We start from the raw sequence: 21,501 nt of genomic DNA, 5'->3' as shown, positions 1-21,501 counted from the left end.
GCCGCTGCGTTTTGCTGCGAGCGAGTCACTTTGCACTCGGTCAGCAACAACAACAACACTTTGCACTCTACTCTTTCCTTGCACCATATACCCACCTCGAGCAATACACACGAGGTAGCGGCACATACCGCTACCATGGACCCATTCACCACCTTTGAAGGTGCTTCCCAAGTAGGTCGTCGCGTTTGTTCATTGCCCCCCGCGGCCCGTTACCCCGCTCGCCACCTCGGATCCGTGACTCACGCTACTACCCAGTATGGCCTCGACCAGGATGATACCACATCAATGTACTCGGCCGCACCGAGCGCCTTGACAGAACAGATCCTCGACGTCCCCGGACAGCACGCAGCGCGCAACGGGTCTGGCCTCGAGCGCGGCTTTGACGAAATGTCGCTCACCTCGCGCCATCAGAACGGCGCCCACGCCTACGGAGACGAGTACGACCCCGCGCTGCTGGACGAGTTTCGCGAGGAGGAGGTCCCACTCGGCTACGGCATTGAGCACGCGTGCAGGTGGGTAGCTGCGATTGGTGCGAGGCAGCAGCTGACCAACACCCCAGTTATTGTGGCATCCACAACCCCCAGTGTGTTGTCAAGGTGGGTTCGTCAGCCCCGTTGTTGTGCTCACCCACCCAGTGTATTCAGTGCAACAAGTGGTTCTGTAACTCGCGTGGCAACACGTCGGCGTCACATATCGTCAACCACCTGGTCAAGGCCAAGCACAAGGAGGTCATCCTCCACAAGGACTCGGCGCTTGGCGAGACGACTCCAGAATGTGAGTTGCCGAGTACACAGCCGTCAACTAACAAGTCCAGGTTACAACTGTGGCAGCAAGAATGTCTTCCTTCTGGGCTTCATTCCCGCCAAGAGCGATACCGTCGTCGTGCTGCTGTGTCGGTGAGTTGAAAATGCTCCGTGTGGACAACTCTGACTCCCCAGCCAACCTTGCGCAGCTCTCACCAGCTCTCGTGACATCAACTGGGACACGTCCCAGTGGTCAGCGATCATCGACGACCGCTCGTTCCTGTCGTGGCTCGTCAAGGTCCCCTCCGAGGCTGAGCAGCTGCGCGCCAGGCAAATATCCATGGCTCAGATCGCCAAGCTCGAGGAGATGTGGCGCGACAACCCCAATGCCCGTCTCGAGCACGCCGAGGCGCAGGCGACCGAGGAGGAGATGCAGCCTATTCTGTTACGGTGGGTAAGGTGATCGGATTGTTTCTGACCCATGCACAGATACGAGGACGCGTACCAGTACCAGAACATCTTCGGCCCACTGGTCAAGATCGAAGCCGACTACGACAAGCGCATGAAGGAATCGCAGGGAGAGACCGACATCATTGTTCGTTGGGACATGGGTCTCAACCAAAAGCGACTCGCTTGGTTCTCCATGCCCAAGCTGGAGAGCGGCGAAGTGCGCTTGGCCGTCGGCGACGAGCTCAGACTCAAGCTTGTCGGCGCCGGAATGAAGGGCTGGGCTACCCTTGGAGGCGACAACGACAAGTTGTGGGAGGGTGCCGGCAGTGTCATAAAGGTTCCAAACAGTAAGCTAATCATCTTGATTCGAGCTGACGCACGCAGATATCTCTGACGAGATCTGTCTGGAGCTGAAGCGATCCGACAACGTCCCCACCGACTGCACCCATGGCTTCGCCGTCGACTTTGTGTGGAAGGCCACCAGCTTTGATCGCATGCAGGCGGCCATGAAGACGTTTGCCATCGATGAGAAGAGTGTGTCGGGCTACATTGTAAGCATGCAGCTCTCGAGCCCCACACTGACACACACAGTACCACAAGCTCCTCGGCCACGAACTGGAGCCCCAGGTTCTCCGCACACAGATGCCCAAACGCTTCACAGCTCCACACCTCCCCGAGCTCAACCACTCGCAGATGGCCGCAGTCAAGGCAGTGCTGCAGAAGCCCCTCAGTCTTATCCAGGGTCCTCCTGGTACCGGAAAGACTGTCACGTCGGCCTCGATCGTGTACCACCTTGCCAAGATGAACCCGGGACAGGTTCTCGTCTGTGCGCCGTCCAACGTCGCGGTCGATCACTTGTGTGAGAAGATCCACAAGACGGGCCTCAAGGTTGTTCGTCTTGCTGCCAAGTCGCGTGAGGCTCTCGACTCGTCGGTCGCCTTCCTTTCGCTCCACAACCAGGTGGCCAAGAACGACACTCGTCCTGAGCTGCAGAAGCTCATCCAGCTGCGCAACGACCAAGGCGAGCTGAGTCAGAGTGACGAGCGCAAGTACAAGTCGCTGGTTCGCGCCGCCGAGAAGGACATCCTCAACGCGGCTGACGTCATCTGCACGACCTGTGTTGGTGCTGGCGACCCTCGTCTGGCCAAGTTCAAGTTCCGCACTGTGCTGATCGACGAGGCCACCCAAGCCGCCGAGCCAGAGTGTATGATCCCGCTCGTCATGGGCTGCAAGCAGGCAGTGCTCGTCGGAGACCACCAGCAGCTCGGTCCTGTCATCATGAACAAGAAGGCCGCCCGCGCTGGTCTCTCACAGTCGCTGTTCGAGCGCCTGGTCATCCTCGGCAACCGCCCCATTCGTCTGCAGGTGCAGTACCGAATGCACCCCTGCCTCTCCGAGTTCCCCTCCAACATGTTCTACGAGGGTACTCTCCAGAACGGTGTTACCGCTCCTGAGCGTCTCCGCAAGAGTGTCGACTTCCCCTGGCCCGTCAGCGACACGCCCATGTTCTTCCACCAGAACATGGGCACAGAGGAGATTTCATCCAGTGGTACTTCGTTCCTCAACCGTACCGAGGCTTCCAACGTCGAGAAGATGGTCACCAAGTTTTTCAAGTCCGGTGTCCTGCCCTCGCAAATCGGTGTCATCACTCCTTACGAAGGCCAGAGGTCGTACGTCGCGTCGTATATGCAGCTGCACGGTTCCCTCAAGAAGGACCTGTACAAGGAGGTGGAGGTGGCCAGTGTCGACGCTTTCCAGGGTCGTGAGAAGGACTACATTATCCTGTCGTGTGTTCGCTCCAACGAGCACCAGGGCATTGGTTTCCTCAACGACCCGCGTCGTCTGAATGTGGCCCTTACTCGTGCCAAGTATGGCGTGGTGATTCTGGGTAACCCCAAGGTGTTGAGCAAGGTGAGTTACCATCAACTTGAGCAGAGCTAACTCCGCAGCACCCTCTCTGGCTCTACCTCCTCACCCACTTCAAGGAGAAGTCGTGCTTTGTCGAGGGCCCGCTCAGCAACCTCCAGCCTTGTATGATGCAGTTCAGCAAGCCGAAGAAGTCGCTTGCGCGTGCACTCGACCCCTTCCGCCGCTTCGAGACGCCGGCCAACGACTACCTTGACAAGCCCGGTCGTGCACCAGCACCAGCGCCAAGTCGCTTCGACGCCGCCTACTACCGCACGCACGACACGATCACCTACGTGCCTCCCGATGCCCAGTCTGTTGTCTCGCAGGCTCTGACGCAGAGCTTCCCCCTGTCTGCCCAGCCGTTCCCCGGTGCCGGTGGCGGCAAGAAGATAACCTACTCTGGCTACGCCTCCTCGGTGATTTCTCAGCAGCCGGCCGAGTCGACCACGGGCAGCTTAGCACCAGGCCATGCGCTCGCGCCCATGTCGTCGCGTGCGTCGAGCATTGCCTACTCGCAATACGACCGCCTCCCTCCTGGTCCCTCCGTCGGCGGTGGATTCGGCCTTGGTGACAAGAAGCAGCTCGGCCTTGGCGGACCCCGCAAGCTGTCGATTGGTTCGATTGCGCCCTCGGACGCCGTCTCGTCGTACGCCTACGGCTACAAGGCTGGTGACGACGACACGCAGTCTATTGCCCCTAGCCAGGCTGGCGTGACTGATTTCTAGTTGCCAGTAGCGCGCTATCGTTCCGTTTCTGCCACTCAACGGTGGTCTCCTCCGACCATGGGCATGGCGAGCACGTCCGTCGTGACGCACTCTGCCAGAGGGCTGCTGTTCTCACGAGACAGCGTCGCTCGGCCACCACCACGGCCGCGCCGCAGCTCCCGTCTCCCTCGCCGCCCCGCCCGCTTGTATCTCTGCCCTGGCTCCTTTTTGTGTACAAGGACAAGATGCAATTGAGTATTGAGTATTGAAATCATACAAGGTATCCGCGTGGACGCAAGTCCACGACTCACACGACGCATCTAGTCTGCTCTCCGAATGTACTTCTTGTACTCCTTTGTGATGAGCTCGTTTGCGACGAGGGTGATGACGGTGTGTGGCGCGATACGGAGGAAGTGGGCCGTGGTGCCCTTGTACCAGCCCTTGATGCCCTCGGCCTGGGCCGTCTTCCACAGACAGTCGATGGGGTTGGTGTAGAGCGCGCCGCGCGTCTTGCCCGTCACGGGGTCCTTAATCGTGGGCTGGTTGTACATGCGGGTGAGGACTGTGTCGGCGGGCTGCATAGCGGCGCACTGGGTGGTGTTAGCGACATGCTGGCCTCTCTTCCACACTGCCACTCACAACAACGACACCCGACACGCCCGACGCAGCGAGGTACATCCAGAACGAGTTGGGGTCGAGGAGGCCGTACCGTGTGAACACGTCCTTTGCGTAGTTGTACGACGGGAGCTGGACAGCGGAGCCCTGGTGCGTGTTAGCTGGTACGAACCCCCTCGAGCAGCTAGATACCCACACAGACAGTCCTCAAAATGGCAGCCGAAACACCGCGCCACAGGCCGGGCACGCCGTCAGCCTTGACAATTGTCCGGAGCGCATCAAAGCCGTTCTTGTAGTTGTGCTGCGCGCCGACGGGGAGGACGGGCGAGTACGCCTGCATGCGGGCCTTGATGAGGAAGAGGGGCGAGCCGAGGGTCGCTGAGGCGGGTTTAGCACGCGACCGAAGGGAGCGCGCGGGCAGCAAGGCTTGCGACTCGGCCTGCCCCACTCGCGGCCTCGCGACTCACCTCCAATACAGCCCGTAATACTGCCCGCAGTGATCGAAGTGTACCACACCACCTCTTCGGGCTTGTACCCCAGCGCGCGGTTCAGCGTGTGGCGGACGGGCTCGTAGAAGCCTGCGGCGGCGTTAGTGTGCGTGCTGCGAGCTGCGCGCGGCTCCGAATGGCGGCTGCGTGGTCGACGATGGCCGGCACCGAAGCGTCGGGCAGCAAGAATAGCTCTCGGGCACATTGGCGCTGCCAGTCGCCACGTCGCCATCGCCACCACCATCGCCGTCGCCACCACCACGACCACGATCGCCATCTTCTCCGACTCACCCAACCTCGATCCGTTGAGCAGGATCTGGTACCCGTACGCGGGCATCAAGCCCCTCTGCAAGCCCTTGATGCCCTCGTTCGCCCACGTCTTCTTGAACACGTCAAAGACGTTCTTGTACACCTTGGGCGCGTTGGCGTCGGCCTTGGCCAGCTCGCCTTGGAGCTGCAGGCGCGTCTTCATCGTTTCGGGGATGTTGGCTGCGCACGCGGCGGAGCGAGCGGGCGGGGGGCGAGAGTCGAGGCGGAGGCAAGGTAAGGGCAAAGAGAGGGCAGGTGTCAGCTCGTGCTCTGCTCGTGCGAGAAAGGTGCACCCCCGCCGTCGCCGCCAGCGCCTGCGGCGCCGGCGACGCGCTGGCGTCGGTCCACTCACTAACAGTCACCGCGGCGCACCCAGCCAGACCACCACACATGAAGCTCTCGAGCAGGGACAGGGGCTTTTGCGGCGCCGCTGCGGCGGCGGCGGCAGCGGCGGGGGCGGCAGCTGCAGACATCGGACGGGGTGGTGGTGGTTTGGGTAATGCAAAGTAAACAGACGACCGGCCGTGATGACAGTCGCCCCACGGCGCGGCGGGCGTCGGCAACGGCCCCGCCGAAAAGTCAGCAACAGCTGATTGTGATTGATCGGCCCGGAACACGACTCGCGTGGTATTGGAGGGGACCGGATAGTGCGATTCGGATTACGCCGAGGTCATGACGCTCGACGAGCCGCATTGTTCGGATTGCGGGGCGGCGTCGCGGCTCGCGGCGCTGTGGATTCGGGAGGACGGTGCGGCGGCACTGCGTGCCATGTATGCGCTGAGATCACTGTGGCGGAGTGGCGGACACTGGTTCAGAGTACAGCGCGACGCCGATCCCCCACGACCACACGACCAAGCTCCGACGTCCACCAGTTCCGCTCGATACCCGACTCCCCCCACCCCCACCCACTTGACGTCAGCCAAGCGCCTATCAGCCAAGACGGCCGGCCCGGGTACTAACTTCCTCAACCCCACACTCTACCGATAGTAATGCATGATGATGACGGCGGGTCCCCGCGATACCTACTCCGCCTCGGCCATGTCGGCGTCGATGATGGGAGCGGCTGTTGGCTCAGGCGGGGTGACAGCGACGGCTTCGACGGCAGGCTGCTCCTCCGGCGCCGGGTCGACGGCCATCGCCTCGGCGTCGCCCTCGGCATGTCCGTTCCCCTGCTCTTGCTCCTTCTCAGGACTTGCAGCCTGGCTTGCCTCGTGACTCTCGCCATTGACCTTAGCCTCGGCGTCCTCCTCCTTGACCTCGAGATCAGCCTCCTCATCGCCCTTGGCCTCGCCATCGGCCGCCTCCTCACCACCCTCGGCTGGTGTGTCCGCACCCTCGACTTCTTCCTCGGCAACCGGGTCGACCCCGTCGCCTTCTTCATGTGCCTCTTCAGGTGGCACCGAATCGTGGCCTGGCGCCTGGCGCGCTGCCGACGCGGCCGCCTCGCGCTCGCGGATCAGCTTGACCAGCTGGTGCAGGTCGCGGTCGGCACCGACGGCGTTGCCGAGCTTGGCAACCTCGGCAGGGTACAGCCTACGAGCCTGGCGGAAGGCCATCCACTTGACAGTCTGCTTCTTCTGCAATGGGTCAGAACTGTCCCTCCACCAACTGCAAGCGACGCACCTCGGCAATGACCTCGGCTTCCGCCGCGGACGGCTCCCTGCCCATCGCCTTGTCGTCCTCCTCGTCCATCTCAATCCTGCTGAGCTCTTCTTCAAGCTCAAACACGTCAGGACGGCTGCGGCGTCAGTTGATGCTGCGTGGATGTTTGGCAACTAACGGATTCTTCCTCGCCGTCTCCCGGAAATTGTCCATGCTCTTGAACCCCAGGTCCCAGACACGAGTGAGCGCCGGTGTGCCGAGGCGATGAGGCCACCTGCGCATCGGCTCCACGTGCTCCTCCCACTTCTTCGCGGCGTCCTCGACCTCCTGGGGGTCGACGGGCTTGATCTCCCACTCTGCCTCTGGGCATCCTTCGTTCTTCCATAGGGCCTGGGGGGTTAGTAAATCTGCACAACGCTGCACACCCCTGCCGTCCCACCGCCACTCACATAACGTCTTTCCCGCTCCATGAGAATGGCCATGGTGTTGAAGAACTCGTACCCGTCGGCGGACATGCGCGAGAGCTCATCACGGATACCGAATGCTGTGTTCCTGGTCCACTCGAGATTGTCGCCGTCAATCACAAACGTCTTGGGCATGCCGCCCGTAAACTGCTGCTTGCTTGCGCTCGCGGGGTTGAAGTTGAGCAGGAACTGGAACAGGATAAAGTACTGCACGAGGATCTGGCGGCGGAACGACTGGTCGGCAATCTCGTACTCGAGGAGACTCTTGGCGGTGAGGTAGCGCGGGTAGAAGTCGTCGGCGCTGGTACCGCTCTTCACGACCGTCGCGGGTGCCGAACCGTCGTCCTTGCCTCGTAACACACGCTCTCTCTTTGTTTGCTCATACAGCCGCGAGAGCACAAACTCGGTCTTGGCGCGGAACTGCTCGAACGCGGTTTGTGTTGGGTCGCCCACAGCTGGGCCGTCAAGTGATGGCGGGTACGCAAAGTACCCCTGGAGGGACCAGAGTGTGGAGTAGAAGTTGGGCTCGGCCTTGGGTTTCTCGTCGTCGTTTGCGGCGGCGCCACCGTCACCCGCCTCAGCCATCTCGACATCGCCCTGGGGATCGCTCTCCTCCCACGTAGTCTGGATGGCGCTGTACTCTCCGCGCATGTTAATCGCGCTCTTGTCCGCGATCGGGATGACCGCCGCAGCGAACAGCTGCACGCGGCCGCGGAGCATCAGGTCCTCGGGGGTGTGGGACAGGAAGCGTAAGAAGGCGTTGATGGTGCGGAGGAGGGGCAGCGCCTTGCCCTTGGACGAGGGCATGTTCTTCGAGAACCGCTTTGAGCGCGTCTCGAGGTATCCGAACAGCTGGCGCCACGTCGCGACAGAGAGCAGCTCGACAAAGTCCTCGAGGAGCGGGATGAAGACTGCGCCGGGCTCGAGCGCGGGCGAGGCGAGTGCGTCGTACGCGACCTCGTAGAGCGTGAGCGCGATGTCGAGGCGGTCCTGGAGTGCGGTCTGGAATGCGCGTTTGGTGTCGTCGTCGTCGGTTTCGAGCGGTTCAGGCAGCTAGAGGAGGTCAACAACCATGCCTGCCTCGCTACTCACCAAGCCGTCAACGACCGGCCGCTCAGCCACGTCCCGACCAACAAGGTCCAGCGTGCTGCGCACGACGTCGAGCCGCCGCCCGCCAGAGCTCGACTCGCCGCCCCCAGCCGCCGCCCAGACTTTCTCCACCTCGGCGCGCAGCTCGGCGGGGTCGAGGGGCGCGAGTGGTCCCGGGCCAGTCGCGGCGCTCAGCAGCGGCGTGCGTGTCTCCCAGGAGGCCGTCGCGAGGGAGGACAGGCCGTCCGCGAGAGTCGTGTACAGGCTCGCCATGGTGTCGATGTAAATGGAGAGAAAGCGAGTTGATCGAGTTGGTTGTTCTTTCGGCACATCATTGTTTCGGTGGATCGTTGGCCGTGTCGGCACGTGATTAGATTTTTCCTAATCCCTCTAAACGCATTTGAACGCCATTACACCGCGACTGAAATTGGCCACCACTTTACACAACGGCGACAACAACACCACTGACATTTCGACTTTGCTCTGTTCCGTCCACGACCACAACCCCACCACAATGTCATCATACCGCGACGAGCCGCGCGGCTCTGGAAGAGGAGGATACCCGCACGACCGGGACGCGCGCGACCGCAGCCGGTCCCCTGGTCGGCGGTACGACGACCGAGGTGGGTTCGTCCTTCGAGCCCTCACGGGTGTTGGCTTCCTCCTTTGCACGCTCCAAGCTGACGCCGCAGACCGTGATCGTGCCGACCGGAGCGAGCGGTACGACCGCCCTGACCCGCGCGAGCGTTCATCGCGTGGAGGATATCGCGACGGGCCCCCTCGCGGCGAGCGTGATCCGCCGCCGCACCGCGCAGGCTATGGGCGCGACGATGACCGCGAGCGCGGGTACGAGCGCAGCGGCGGAGGCGGGAGGTACGACCGCGACGGGCCGCGGGGGTATGACCGGAACGGGCGCGACGGTGGCCGTAGCTACGGTGGCGGCCGCGACGCCGACCGCCCGCTCGACCGCCGTGCGATCGAGGAGGGCCGTCGCAGGCGAGAGGAGGAGCGTGCCGCCGGCATCAAGTACGCTGCGGACGGGAGCCGGATCGTGCCGGAGGGTGAGTGGCGCGGGTGTGTGCAAACAGCTGACGGACAGAAGAGAAGGACGAGTCGGCCGACGCGACGCCGGTGCCCGAGGGCGAGGAGATGGACGACGAGACGGCCGCTATGGCGTCCATGATGGGCTTTGGCGGCTTCGGGACGAGTAAGGTGAGCTGGGTTGGCTGGGGCGGCCAAGACGCAGCTGACACACCGCAGGGCCAAGAGGTCGAAGGTAACGACGTCTCGGGGGCAAAGACGCACAAGAAGCGCACTTGGCGTCAGTACATGAACCGTCGCGGCGGTTTCAACCGCGCGCTCGACAAGATCTAGACAATGTCGGCCGCTCGCTCCTCTGCACACACCTACCACCCCCGCTAGTCTCCGACATATGCATACAAGTACAGCGAATTGAAACCAAGACTATTGTCACTGATATGCCGTATCTTGTCTAGCGTCGGCAGCAAGCCGACACTCCGTCCCACGAGAGAAAGAAAAAGATGAGATCAAAAGGAACCTGCCACCTCTAGCTCCGTCCCAGCTCACATCGCCTCACCTGCCGAGCTGTTGGCAAACTTGGTTAGAATAAAGTTGAGGAAAGTGGTCTCGTCATCGTGGCCAGGTTCTGAACCGCTGCTGTGGGAGTCAGTAAGGTGTTCAACATGCCGCCACCTTGCCACTCACCCCTCATCACCCGTCTGCTGAATCGCGAACGGGTTGAAGTGCATGTCCATGCCCTGCTGCGGGATGGTGAGGTTGGAAAAGTCAAAGTTGACGTCGACGGCCGTGCCAAACTCGGGTGGCGGCGCAGCAGCCGCGAAGATGTCGTTGGCGTTTTGCTGTGTCAGGCCGGCAAGCTGGTCGGTCGGCAGCGACAGCGACATGTCCTGGTACGGCGAGATGTTGGCCAGCTGCTGGTTGGTATTGTTGGCGGCATTCGCGCCACTGAACGCGGCGTGCGGGCTGGGGATGAGCGTGTTGTTGGCTCCTGGTCCACCAAAGCCGGGCGACGCGCGGTTCTCGGTAAAGCTGAAGGGATTTTCGGGCGACCAGCCGTGGCCCGTCGAGCCGATGGACGCCGAGTCGCTCGTCCCTTCTTGCCTGTTTGCAGTTCCTGGGGGCTGGAGAGGCCTGGGGAGGCGCGACTGGCGGTTTCCATTGTTGGCGGGGCCAAATGGCTGGTGGACGTCGATGCCGGGCATCTGGGGAGCCACATAACCCCATGGGGAGGCGCTGACATTCTTGGCCGCGTTGGGTCCACCCTGAGCAGTTCTCCGCTGGGCCTGTCTCTGCTCCTCGCGTTCGCGGAGCTGCTGCAGCCGGAGCTGGCGCTTTTCTTCCTCGGCAGCGCGTCGTCCAGAGTTGGTCTTTGCGAGTCCAAGCAACAAGTCGACGGGGGTGTTCTCGTCGGTAGTGTCTCCACGCGCTTGACCGTTGGCAGCCGTTCCATTTGCGGGTGACGAGTTGTTCTTGGTGGTGCTCTTGGCGGTGAGGAATTCGACAATCGCGAGCTCCTCCTTGACAATGGGCTCCGAGAGACGACCTTGTTCGTCCCGGGCGCGGCCAGAGACGACGCTCAGCAGATGTCTCAACTCGTCGGCCTGGGGCGAATCGGGATCGACTGAATGGGTCAGCTTCTCTCAGTTAAGATCACCCACGTTTGATGGTGACACCAAGCACCATGTACGAGTTGAGGACACGGTAGCCACCCGAGTTGATGACCAGGTCGCCCTTCTCCATCATGAAGTCGCGTCTGCTCAGCAGGTCGGCCGTCGCCGACTCGATGGCCGCGTTGCGTGAGTACGCGTAACGTCCGTCCTGCGGCTTTCGACGCAGCAAGTAGGGTCGGTTGAGCGTGATACGCGTGTAGTACCATTCGCACGCGAGCAGATGGCGCTGGACAAAGAGGTACGAGTGGGTGGCATCAAGGCTCGTGTCGGCGTTCTGCATGGCGAGGAACGACGGAAGGCTGTCGCGCCACGCGAGCAGCTCCTTGTCGAGCGCGAGGACCGTCTGGTAGTCGGGCAGCTGGATGGTGAATGTGTGGTACGCGATACGGCCCATGATCTCGGCGAGGCGGTGGCTGTCGGCGTTAGTGGTGAACTACGGCGCAGCGGTCACCACACTCACCGAACAATGACATAGGTGTAGACTGTTGGCTGCGTCATGGGGTGGCCAGCTGGGTCAAAGTCGCCGCTCTCAATCTCCTCGTCGTCCAGGTTGGCGGGCGGCCGCGCGTCAGTGTGCGCATCCGAGATGGATGCGGGTCGGCCGACCAGGAGCGAGATGGTGCGGTCGAGGTGGTAGAGCATCGCCCATGCACGTCGTCGGACCTCGACTTCGCGCTTGTCCGAGAGGTTGAGAACGGTGCCGTCACGGTAGAGACCGAGCTGGAACGCGGTTGTGAGCGGCGTCGAGCCCTCTGCCGGTCGGCGAGTAAGGAGCCTGCGGGTCAGCATGTCACCCACACCCATACACCTACATGTAGCGCGACGCCAGTACACCGGCGTACAGCACCTCCAGGTTGTCGCGTTGTAACGCCTTGGCGTACTCGAGGCCACTCTTTGCCGAGCCGTAGAATCTTCGCGACCAGGCCTGCTGCTCATCCGCAGGCACAATCTCTGTCGGCGCGGACAGAGCGGCAATGGCCAACTGATCGTCGTGTAAGCGAAGGCAAGGTACTGGCGCGGTAGAAACGGCGCACTGGCAACTCACCACAATGAACATCAAGGGCAGCCATTTTAGTGTATCGGCGTCGATCTTTGGACTTGTGGGATTCCGTCCGATCGAGTCGAAGAAGATCTGGTAACGTCGCTCAAACTGCGGGCGGTTCATCTTGTATCGGGTCCAGCTGTGTCATGGTCAGTATGCTGCCTGCTGGCTCCCCCAAACATCGGCGTACTCGATATCCCTGAGAGGTGTCAGTGCTGTTCGTTCGCTGCTGGGAAACAACAAAACACGGCGCCCAAGCGCGATGAGATGGCACTGCAGCACAGGGCTTCGCAGTGCAGTCTGGGCACGAGCGTCGAAAACACAACCCCAAACTCACCGAAAGTAGAGCTCGACGAGGCCGTCTGCCATGCGTCTGCCAGGTACGCCAGAGATGAGCCACTCGAGATGGTTCTTGGTGATACCGCTTTCTCGCAGGGTGGCGAGGACTTCGCGCAGGTCGGCATTGTCTTCGACGCTGAGCGAGATCATGCGCCCCTCTCGGAGGCCCCAACCGAATCCTGAGCGGCCCACGGGTGTCGTGGTGGACAGATTTGCGGGGAAGAGGCCAGAGGGAGGTGGCTTGTGGGGGTAGACCTGTCGTGGAGGTTCGGGCTGAGTCGATGTGGGTGGCGCAGACTGTGGGTGGAACACATCCTCGCCCTGTGTCGCTATTGACAACACGTCCGGGCTGGATCCCTCGACTAGCGGCCTTGTTGACAGTGCTTGTGGGATCGCGGACACGAGTCGTGTGAGCATGCCCTCGATGGTCGCGAGACGGGCGTGGACATCCGAATTCCTGCAAATGTCAGCTACAGCATCGAGGTGACCGAGATTGTCCGGTAGCACCGCCCACGCCAACGCCCCGCACCAACGCCAGCGCCCAGCAGCGGTACCAGCACCTCCCCTTCTTCGCTTCCTCTCCCCACCACAGAGAGACGACTCACGCGTTGGGGTCCTCGACGCCGTTCAAGAACGGGCGGCACAGATGGGGTACCCTCCTGGCGACGCATTGCGAGCACGGCTCCTTGCGATCGCACTTTTGTTTACGCCGATGGCATTCGACGCACGAAAAGTGCACGCGCGTGCGCTTTGCCTCGCGGGGTCGCGGCGCCGCGGGCGCTGTAGCAACAGATGCCGTGGGCGATGGCGCGCCCGATTCGTCCTCTGTCGCAGAGCCCGTGCGAGCCTCTTTCGGTCGGGCCTGTCCCCCACCTGCTGTTGGCGGCGCTTTGCGCTTCTTGTCGGCGGCGGCGGCTCCTGCTGCCGCGTTGCCCGCTGCGCCGGCGCCGTTCGAGCCAGCCGGCGCGGGCTGGATTCCGACGCCGACGCGAGCAGTCGACACGGCGCTGCCACTCCCCGAGGGGTTGGCGGCGACGGACGCGCCAGACGGTGCAGACGGCGCAGACATGGCGCACGCGGCGGCGGGGGGTGTCGCGGAGAGGACGTCAGGCGGCGGCTGTTACGCTGCTGCCAGGTGCTGTGCGCTAAAGCCGAGTGAGTCGAGAGTTGAGCAGTGTCAGTCACGGGGGGTTGAGCCGTGGCTGTTGTGGTCAACTAAGGGCGGTGTTTTGGGGGGTTGGTTGTAACAGTCGGTTGTGCCTGCGGCTTCGTGGTCGCTGCTGCTGTTTGCAAGTGGAAAGTGTGTGAAAGGATGTGAGGATCGGAGATGTGTCGGTTTAATGAGGAGGAATGGTCAATGTTGGATTGGAGGAACTGGCAGGCAGCGACTGGCACCTGGGGTGGGGTTGGTAGCAGCGGAGTGGTGGACTTGTGACTGCGGCTGCGGTTGCGGCTCGGTGGTGTCCGCTGGCCGCTGGTTGGGTGTTGGGCAGCGCGACTGGCTGGCTGGCTGTGAGGACGAGGCCGTTGGAATGTACAGACGGCGGACAGCAGCAGCCAAAGGGGCAAAGGGAAAAGGGGGGAAGGGGACAGGGACGGGCAGGCGACTTGTGTGATGGCGGCGATGGGCGGCGGCGGCGGCATGCAGAGTGCAACACCAGTAGTGGGCCCAAAACTCGCCTCGCGCGCACACTCAAAACTCGGCGGACGGACGGACGAACCAGTAGCGGGCGGGCGGGCGACGGAGTGGGTGGGGGAGACGAGGCAAGGCGAGGCGAGGCGGGGGAGGGGATGGGGCGGAAGCAAAGAGGCACAAACGCCTCGTTCGACCACTCACCACTGTAGTGCCTGCCCAGCGTCGTCGTCGTCCACTTGGTGCCCTTCTTCAGACAATGCACGTGACGCCTCATCAACCTGCTCGACTGCCGTACTGCCGCGCACTGCCGCTCCCTGAATCTCACGCCAAGAACATGACAGGTCCACCTCAAAGCCTCTGACCGGCAAGCCGGTCCGTCGCCGGCAACAGCAGTGTGTGTGTGTAGCCGCAATCGTCAGCATGCGCGTGGTATACATGTCATGCATCTTCATCATGACAGACAGGTTGGGTGGTCTCTCTCTCTTGGGTGTGGGGGGTTGGCGTGACAATGATCATGGTGTGTGGGGTGGACAAACATGGTGGCTATGTACAACAAGGTTGATTGGGGGGGAGGAAGGTGTCCATCGGAAGCTGGGCAGCCGACGCTGTGACTCGTGACTCGTGCGTGGAACAAAGCGCCCAAATAGAACAGCAAATGCTGCTCGTCGCGCCTAGGGATCGAGATCCATGGCTGACGATCTCTGGTGAGACGACGACCCAGTCAAGATAGCCGGAGGCTCCCCGCCGAGACCAAAGTGAGACTGTGGGCGAGACAATGGCGGTAACGATAACTTCGAAGTGCCACTCATGGCAGGGGATGAACCTGGACCGCCACCAAGAATCGTGTTGTTGGCGAACAACGTGCCGAGTGGTGGCGGCGTGTGTTCGCGGCGAAGAGTCCAGCCGTTCGGCGTCCCAGTAGTGAGAGACGACGAAGTCGAGCCCGAAACTCTTAAGGTCGAGAATGAAGTCTGGTAGCTTGCAGGGTCCGAGGCTGAAGATGGTCCAGCAGCCGTAGAGCGGCTGGCATTCGGCGAGTGAACGAGGTTTGAGATTGCAAACGCCGGAGCCGGGGCGGGTAACGACGGGACTGAGGATGAGGCGGCAGACACCGGCGCCGCCGCCGCCTTCCACACGGCCTGGATGCCTTCCTTGCTACGACCGATAACGACAGAGCCCTCAGGGCTGGCCTCGTACTGAGTCGAGGCGGTGGCATAGGTCGGCTTCTCAGACTCGTCCTCGTCGTCAGAGTCGGATGCACTTGATGATGAGGCATGGTTGACCTGTGGCTCGGCCTGAACCGTCGGCGTGTCATCCTGGTGGAGCTGGTTCGCCTCGTTTTCGGGCAGGGGCTCGCAGATGTGGTTGTCTGGGTCGTAAGCATCCTTATAGACTACCTTCTGCGCACTCACACTTCTTGGCATGCTGCTCGCTATCCTGGCGAGTGCACTTGCGACCGTGCTTGCAGTTTGGCCGTCCTGAGACTGCAGCTGGGCGGGTGCTCGCAACCTCGGGCTTGGCCAGCTCCCTCATCCACCACTCGACAAGGCCGGCGCAGAGGATCTCGTCTGCGCAGCCGCCACAGATCTTGGCCTCAGTCTGCTCGTCGCCAACCGCGGTGATGGCAAGCTGCATCTCGTCTGCCATGCCGGTGCGTAGGCGGAGGTTGATATCGGCTCGGTTCATGAGACCGAGAATACCGCCAGACTCGATGGCTTCGGGTGTCCGGAGCCACTCGAGGATGGACCGGTAGATTGCTACGGGCTTGAGGGCCTCGGTGTCGGCACTGAGGTAGGCACCGAGGTGGGACATCTCGGTCCAGTTGTCCCTGGTGGGTCAGAACTGCTCTAACAGAACACCCACTTGAACGCCATCGACAACATGTCTGTGGGGCAGTCCTCCAGAATGTAGCCAAGATTGCCGTACTGGGGAGTTGGTACAGACTTGGAGACGGCGACACATTCGCAGCCCATCAACTGGAGAGGTCAACTCAAGCTCCACCTAACCACCTACGGCGTCGCCACAGAACCCTTCGCCACAGATGCCGCATGTCGAACTGGAGGGCCCACCGGCAGGGGAGAGGCGATCGCTGCCGATGTCAGCATTTGAACCTGAAGCAGTACTCACCATCCCGCACACAGCCTGTGACCGTCGGGGCAGAGCCCATCGGTGCGCAGACAGGAGTCGCGTTCAGCCGGAACCTCGAAACGCGGCACCTGCTCTGTCAGTGTCCGTCAAGAGCGCCAGCACCCACAGGAATGGGGCACTTCCATTGGTCCTCTGCAGTGGGGTAGCATGAGCGACAGGGGCGCCAGAACTCGTTTCTCTGAGGGGATCGAGGAGGAGGGGGTGGCACCGGGAACTGTGCCTTATCAGCGCCAGTGTCTCACCCTGGCTTACCTTAATCTCGCCGCTTGCAGCGGTGTAGATGGCCTCGGCCTGCTTATGCTCGTTGGGTGGGCGCGCGAGCTCCGGGTGCATGGTGAGCAGGAGCGCGACCATGGTCTTGGCCATGCGCGACGGCGTTGCAGTCTGGATAGGAGAGTGGCGGCACTGCGGACAGCAGATGGGCTCAGGAACGGGGTCGCCGGGAAGTAGGGAGGCAGGGTACTGGGGTAGCGACTATCGGTCGGGTTAGCCAGGAGCGCCGTGACGCATGAATGGCGAACGTACCCCGATCCACTGAGTGACACAGCTGCCGCAGAAGACGTGGCCGCAGCCATTGAGAGCGACGGGCTGGGTGGAGGTTAGCTGGTGTGCGCCCTGGTGGTTGACTCGACCGCTGCCCTCGGCGCCGGAGGCCGCCCACTCACTTCAATGAACACGCCGGCGCAGATGCCGCACTCCAGCTCCTCCTGGAATGCGAGGGCCTCGGCTGAGGTGTCTTGGGTCTCGGGCGCTTTGGTGTCCGGGGAAGGTGCTGAGGGCCAGTCAGTGCTGGCACTACTATGTTGGAGGAAGCCATCACTCGACTAACCGTTGTGTGCATCTGCCGCCTGGGGCGCCGCGAGGGACGACGACGACGCCGAAGAGTGGGTGCGAGCGATCTTTGCGCGGCGGGGGCTGTCAAGCTCTGCCTCGGCGTTCTCGGCGTCGAGAGCGTCTCTGGTGCGAATGCGACTCGACACGGGCGACGAAGGCCCGGGTGGTAAGCTTGGGTGCTGGTGCTGTTGGCCGGTGGCGACCGCGGGGGTCGCGGAGGTGGCCGGCATGGCTTGGGTGCGGGGTGAGTGTGAGGTGCAAGTATGGAAGTTGGGAGGTGTGTATGTGCCGAGTGGTCGGTGAGTGGATGAGAAGAAGAGCAAGAGTGTAAAGTCAACAGGTGGTGGTGGCGGCGGTGGGTGGGTGGGTGAGTGAGTGGGTGGGCGACACGATGAGCGGCGGCAAAGTGTATTGCGGCGTGGTGGTGGGGGGTGGTGGTTGGTGGTGGGTGTGTGGGCGAGTGGCGTCGAGCGAGTGGGGTGAGGTGGGTGAGTGGGTGCATCAGTTTCAGGCGCACTGTGCGGACACGCCGCTGGTGCTACCGCCGCCTCGGCGCCTCCGCCGCTGCTGCTGCAGTGACGGAGAGACGTCGCTGAACCCGTTGGATTCGGCTTGGGTCGGGTGGCAAAATACGCGGCAACCACGAGGGTCGTTATCAGGACACGCATCGGTCTGGGGCGGGGGCGGCGTGTTTCGTCTGACTGGCAGGCATTCTGCATGCGCGAGGACGTTGAGAGCATCCAGCACGTCGTATCGAGTACCCAAGACGCCGTGTTGACCCCCATGCCCAGCCCCGTTACCAGGCGTGCCCACTCCTCGGCAAGTTGCACACCTCGCAACTCACGCCATGGGCAGGCAGCATTCCCGTCGCATGCAATCACTCAACCCAGTTTGTGAGTTTGCCACCCGTCGCTCGTCATTACCCCGGGCAACTCCGTCGGAAGTAGGCACGTGGGTGAATCGGGGACCCCGCGACAGTCACGTGATGCAACCAACACTTCATCACAAGCCAATTTCGCGGAAACCCATCTCTCGACATCTACATCTCCCTCACCCAGAGCCATGTCCCTCGCGACGCTCCAAGTCGTGCCCCTCGACGCCGAGGCCAGCGGCTCTGACGCCCTCCCGCAGCGCCGGAACCGCCGCGCACACCTCGCCCCTGAGCTTCTCCGCGCGCACAAGCTCGCGGCGGGCGACTGGCTTCTCGTCCGTTCGCGTCTCGGCGGCGAGGCAACCCCCAAGCCGCTTGGGTGGATCGTTGCGCAGATCTGGCCGCGTGTCGGCCTTGAAGAGGATTGTGGGTGCCTGCAAGTGGCCGAGTGCTGACATTACAGCGATTGGCCTCTCGCCGTCACAGATCGCCAACCTCGGAGAAGGCGACGTCGAGGTGTACCGCTTCCCCACGGCGTCGAGCAAGGGCGTGCTCAAGCTGGTTACCGTTAAAGAGGTGGAATCGAAGAATAAGGCATCGGCCGATGAGAGCGGCGTGAAGCGCGAGGCTGGGTGGCGCCGCGCGGCCGTCAAGGAGGCTTTGAGTAGGTTATCCCTCTAGGACTAAACCTGACGCCAGACTCGGTCAAGTACGTTGCTCCTGGTTACAAGGTGACGGTTGGCGACGGCAGCTCTGTCTTCGTCGTCACCGACATCCAGGTCTCGACCAAGGCGGCGCCGCCCTCAGCCGACGGCGTGGCCAAGGACCTCGGCGCACTGTCGCTCAAGGACTTTGGCCCCGTATACGAGGTCGAGTGGCGCAGCAAGGTGGCATTTGAGGATGAGGCTGGTGATGACAAGGCGGGTGACAAGGGTGTGACTGCGAGTGGATTCAAGGTGAGTTTATAAACACCGGGATTGAGCTGACGCCAGTCCACCGCCACCACTGCCGCCATCCCCTCCTACATCAACATCTTCGCCCCTTCCGAGTCCGCTTCGTCCTCCTACAACCAGCTCGGTGGCCTCGGCCCCCAGATCAAGCAGGTCAAGGCACTCCTTGACCTGCCGTTGAACAACCCCGAGTTGTTTAGCCGCTTCGGTCTGACTCCGCCGCGCGGTCTCCTGCTCCACGGACCTCCGGGAACGGGTAAGACGGCGCTCGCTCGGGCCATCGCCTCGTCGACGCCAGGATGCTCGTGCATCGTAGTTAATGGTCCTGAGCTGTCGTCTGCGTTCCACGGCGAGACGGAAGAGCGTATTCGCGGCGTGTTTGAGGAAGCGCGCAAGCGCAGCCCGTGCATCATCGTGCTCGACGAGGTCGACGCGCTCGTGCCCCGCCGTGACGGCGGTGAAGGTGGCGAGGTCGAGCGCCGTGTCGTCGCCATGCTCCTCACCCTCATGGACGGCATGGGCTCATCGAGTGCCAACGAGCGCGTCATCGTCATCGCGGCCACCAATCGGCCCAACAGTATCGACCCGGCGCTGCGCCGTCCCGGACGCTTCGATCGCGAGATTGAGATTGGTATCCCTGACGCTGTGGGTCGGCGCCACATCCTCGACATCATGCTCGCCAAGATGCCGCACTCTCTCACTCCCGAGGAAGTCGACGCAATCGCGGCCAGGACGCACGGCTATGTCGGCGCCGATCTTGGCTCGCTGGTGCGCGAGTCGGCATCGGCCGCCATTCAACGCTGGTACGATAACCCTGCAGGCGCCGACGCTCCGCTTCTCACCTACGCCGACGTGCTCCACACTTTGCCGACTATCCGGCCTTCGGCCATGCGCGAGGTGTTTGTGGAGACACCCGCGGTCCGCTGGACCGACATTGCCGGCCAGAACGAGGTCAAGCAAAAGCTGCGTGAGTGCGTCGAGTGGCCCCTCACGCACCGGGACACGTTCGACCGCCTCGGCGTGGAAGCGCCACGCGGTGTGCTCCTCTACGGCCCGCCAGGTTGTTCCAAGACCCTCACTGCCAAGGCCCTCGCCACGGAGAGCGGTATCAACTTTATCGCTGTCAAGGGCCCGGAGCTGCTCAACAAGTACGTCGGCGAGTCGGAGCGCGCTGTGCGTGAGATCTTCCGCAAGGCGCGCGCTGCCTCGCCGTCCATCGTCTTCTTTGACGAGATTGACGCACTCGGCTCGGCCCGGGACGGCGGAGAAGGAGGCCACGGGGGCGTGCTCACGTCGCTCCTCAACGAGATGGACGGCATCGAGCAGCTGTCGGGTGTGACCGTCGTGGCCGCCACCAACCGGCCCGACGTGCTCGACGCGGCGCTGACTCGTCCCGGCCGCCTCGACCGGATCCTGTACGTAGGTGCGCCGGACCGCGAGACACGCAAGGAGATTTTCCGTATACGCTTTGCCTCGATGGCCGTCGAGCCGGGCGTCGATGTCGACGAGCTCGGCCGCATCACCGAGGGTTGCTCGGGTGCCGAGGTCGCTTCCATCTGCCAGGACGCGGCGCTGGCGACCATGAACGAGAACCTCGAGGCGCCGTACGTGACCCGCGAGCACCTCCTCCACTCGGCGCGTACCGTCCGCCGGCGCATCACGCCAGACATGATCCGGTTCTTTGAGCGCTGGCGCGACCAGTCGGGCATCCGGAGTGCGTAGTGGTGGGGTGGGTGCTAGTCAATGCTATAGAATACATGCAATATCAACTGCTGCTGTTGTTGCTTACGGCGGGAGGTGGGGAGCCGTAGACCAGCCTCCACACTGGGCCCGTGGCCGCCTCCCACCACGACCGCACTGCGCGCCTTCACGCCGCCTCCTTCTTGGGGAAGAGGAAGCGCATGCCGTACGCGTCCTCGCCGTCGGCATAGTATCCCTTCTCCATGACATGCACCTCGAAGCCCAGCGTGTCGCGGTACAGGCTGATGGCGGCGCGGTTCGACTTGCGGACGTGCAGCGTGATGAACGCGGCGTTGTAGTGCGCCACCATGGCGTCCTGCGCCTGGCGCATGAGCTTGTTGGCGAGACCGAGGCGGCGGTATGGCCGCAGGACAGAGATGGACGTGACGTGGCCCGAGGGCTCGTCGGAGGGCTCTTCCTCCCTGCGGCGGCGTCAGCTCGTTCTTCTAGTACCCATGCCCACGCACATCTTGGCAAGGATGTACCCCACGATCCGGCCGCTCGGGTCGACAGCGACATACGACAGCTCGGGCCAAGTGAGCGCGTGGTAGAGGTCTGGGTGTGTGTGTGAGTGCTGCTCTCTCGAAGCTTACAACAGCACTCACAGTACTTGAAGGTGTAGTTCTCCGGCAGGTTGAGCAGGTTGGCATTCTGCATGCCGAGGAGGTCCTCGATCTGGCGTCAGCTCACTCTCGTGCGAATAAGCTCACCGTCGCTTGTCTAATGTCCATTGTGGGCTTTTGTTGTTGTGGTGGATACTTGGAAGCAACTCGACCAACATTACTCGCTCGACCAACTTCGACACTCGGTTCAACATCTCGGCGTGATAAGTCGTTACACGTGTCATTTGCCGCATGA

General features: G+C 62.5%; 8 protein-coding genes across 9 annotated transcripts; 3 read left to right on the top strand and 5 right to left on the bottom strand.

The window, feature by feature from the left end:
* The first annotated feature begins 41 nt into the window (after positions 1 to 41).
* Positions 42 to 4,045, top strand: Upf1 (Regulator of nonsense transcripts 1). The gene is made up of 10 exons (XM_062772272.1): positions 42 to 171; positions 256 to 512; positions 560 to 596; positions 636 to 774; positions 815 to 896; positions 939 to 1,193; positions 1,233 to 1,540; positions 1,578 to 1,744; positions 1,785 to 3,104; positions 3,143 to 4,045. Exons 1-10 carry the CDS (start codon positions 136 to 138, stop codon positions 3,824 to 3,826), a joined length of 3,285 nt encoding a protein of 1,094 aa, XP_062628256.1. The 5' UTR covers positions 42 to 135; the 3' UTR covers positions 3,827 to 4,045.
* Positions 4,031 to 5,704, bottom strand: oac1 (Mitochondrial oxaloacetate transport protein). The gene is made up of 6 exons (XM_062772271.1): positions 5,570 to 5,704; positions 5,200 to 5,397; positions 4,888 to 4,998; positions 4,617 to 4,798; positions 4,445 to 4,567; positions 4,031 to 4,395 (listed from the first exon to the last, which is right to left on the bottom strand). The coding sequence occupies exons 1-6, from the start codon at positions 5,688 to 5,690 to the stop codon at positions 4,126 to 4,128; spliced, it is 1,005 nt and encodes a 334-aa protein (XP_062628255.1). The 5' UTR covers positions 5,691 to 5,704; the 3' UTR covers positions 4,031 to 4,125.
* Positions 5,705 to 6,197: 493 nt separating this feature from the next.
* Positions 6,198 to 8,645, bottom strand: THO1 (THO complex subunit 1; the record flags this gene model as incomplete). The annotated part of the gene is made up of 5 exons (XM_062772270.1): positions 6,198 to 6,794; positions 6,841 to 6,955; positions 6,998 to 7,209; positions 7,269 to 8,336; positions 8,376 to 8,645. 5 exons carry the CDS (start codon positions 8,643 to 8,645, stop codon positions 6,240 to 6,242), a joined length of 2,220 nt encoding a protein of 739 aa, XP_062628254.1. The 3' UTR covers positions 6,198 to 6,239.
* Positions 8,646 to 8,886: 241 nt separating this feature from the next.
* Snrnp27 (U4/U6U5 small nuclear ribonucleoprotein) lies at positions 8,887 to 9,746 on the top strand (the record flags this gene model as incomplete). The annotated part of the gene is made up of 4 exons (XM_062772269.1): positions 8,887 to 8,995; positions 9,065 to 9,433; positions 9,472 to 9,584; positions 9,633 to 9,746. 4 exons carry the CDS (start codon positions 8,887 to 8,889, stop codon positions 9,744 to 9,746), a joined length of 705 nt encoding a protein of 234 aa, XP_062628253.1.
* Positions 9,747 to 9,955: 209 nt separating this feature from the next.
* On the bottom strand, positions 9,956 to 13,533 carry SPAC1F7.11c_3 (putative transcriptional regulatory protein; the record flags this gene model as incomplete). The annotated part of the gene is made up of 8 exons (XM_062772268.1): positions 9,956 to 10,049; positions 10,098 to 11,034; positions 11,072 to 11,496; positions 11,544 to 11,858; positions 11,896 to 12,065; positions 12,129 to 12,264; positions 12,463 to 12,921; positions 13,070 to 13,533. The coding sequence occupies 8 exons, from the start codon at positions 13,531 to 13,533 to the stop codon at positions 9,956 to 9,958; spliced, it is 3,000 nt and encodes a 999-aa protein (XP_062628252.1).
* A 995-nt stretch (positions 13,534 to 14,528) lies between these two features.
* On the bottom strand, positions 14,529 to 17,440 carry LOC62_04G005716 (uncharacterized protein). Its single transcript, XM_062772267.1, has 10 exons — positions 17,078 to 17,440; positions 16,914 to 17,020; positions 16,774 to 16,836; positions 16,501 to 16,722; positions 16,355 to 16,462; positions 16,228 to 16,316; positions 16,114 to 16,189; positions 15,964 to 16,076; positions 15,513 to 15,928; positions 14,529 to 15,469 (listed from the first exon to the last, which is right to left on the bottom strand). The coding sequence occupies exons 1-10, from the start codon at positions 17,310 to 17,312 to the stop codon at positions 14,772 to 14,774; spliced, it is 2,127 nt and encodes a 708-aa protein (XP_062628251.1). The 5' UTR covers positions 17,313 to 17,440; the 3' UTR covers positions 14,529 to 14,771.
* A 691-nt stretch (positions 17,441 to 18,131) lies between these two features.
* AFG2_1 (AAA family ATPase AFG2) lies at positions 18,132 to 21,501 on the top strand (the record flags this gene model as incomplete). Of its 2 annotated transcripts, none has more annotated exons than XM_062772266.1 (6): positions 18,132 to 18,379; positions 18,417 to 18,617; positions 18,653 to 18,909; positions 18,946 to 20,617; positions 20,835 to 21,202; positions 21,232 to 21,501. In XM_062772266.1, exons 1-6 carry the CDS (start codon positions 18,145 to 18,147, stop codon positions 21,499 to 21,501), a joined length of 3,003 nt encoding a protein of 1,000 aa, XP_062628248.1. In that variant the 5' UTR covers positions 18,132 to 18,144.
* Positions 20,649 to 21,411, bottom strand: ard1 (N-terminal acetyltransferase A complex catalytic subunit ard1). The gene is made up of 4 exons (XM_062772264.1): positions 21,354 to 21,411; positions 21,249 to 21,318; positions 21,111 to 21,198; positions 20,649 to 21,065 (listed from the first exon to the last, which is right to left on the bottom strand). The coding sequence occupies exons 1-4, from the start codon at positions 21,372 to 21,374 to the stop codon at positions 20,771 to 20,773; spliced, it is 474 nt and encodes a 157-aa protein (XP_062628250.1). The 5' UTR covers positions 21,375 to 21,411; the 3' UTR covers positions 20,649 to 20,770.

This window comes from Vanrija pseudolonga, chromosome 4, assembly GCF_020906515.1.
Source record: "Vanrija pseudolonga chromosome 4, complete sequence".
Taxonomy (NCBI): Eukaryota; Fungi; Basidiomycota; class Tremellomycetes; order Trichosporonales; family Trichosporonaceae; genus Vanrija; species Vanrija pseudolonga.
This window is presented reverse-complemented; position numbering and strand designations above follow the sequence as displayed.

Coding starts and splice junctions, on each gene's coding strand:
- Upf1 (XM_062772272.1), top strand. CDS start 136: ATGGACCCATTCACCACCTTTGAAGGTGCTTCCCAA. Junction 513..559: donor GGCATTGAGCACGCGTGCAG/GTGGGTAGCTGC, acceptor CCAACACCCCAG/TTATTGTGGCATCCACAACC. Junction 1,745..1,784: donor AGAGTGTGTCGGGCTACATT/GTAAGCATGCAG, acceptor TGACACACACAG/TACCACAAGCTCCTCGGCCA.
- LOC62_04G005716 (XM_062772267.1), bottom strand. CDS start 17,312: ATGCCGGCCACCTCCGCGACCCCCGCGGTCGCCACCGGCCAACAGCAC. Junction 16,463..16,500: donor CTGCAAGCGGCGAGATTAAG/GTAAGCCAGGGT, acceptor GATAAGGCACAG/TTCCCGGTGCCACCCCCTCC. Junction 16,190..16,227: donor CACAGGCTGTGTGCGGGATG/GTGAGTACTGCT, acceptor TGACATCGGCAG/CGATCGCCTCTCCCCTGCCG.
- oac1 (XM_062772271.1), bottom strand. CDS start 5,690: ATGTCTGCAGCTGCCGCCCCCGCCGCTGCCGCCGCCGCCGCAGCGGCG. Junction 4,999..5,199: donor GCTCAACGGATCGAGGTTGG/GTGAGTCGGAGA, acceptor ACGCCGCCGCAG/GCTTCTACGAGCCCGTCCGC. Junction 4,799..4,887: donor TATTACGGGCTGTATTGGAG/GTGAGTCGCGAG, acceptor AACCCGCCTCAG/CGACCCTCGGCTCGCCCCTC.
- ard1 (XM_062772264.1), bottom strand. CDS start 21,374: ATGGACATTAGACAAGCGACG. Junction 21,199..21,248: donor GAACTACACCTTCAAGTACT/GTGAGTGCTGTT, acceptor ACACACACCCAG/ACCTCTACCACGCGCTCACT. Junction 21,066..21,110: donor GGGTACATCCTTGCCAAGAT/GTGCGTGGGCAT, acceptor ACGCCGCCGCAG/GGAGGAAGAGCCCTCCGACG.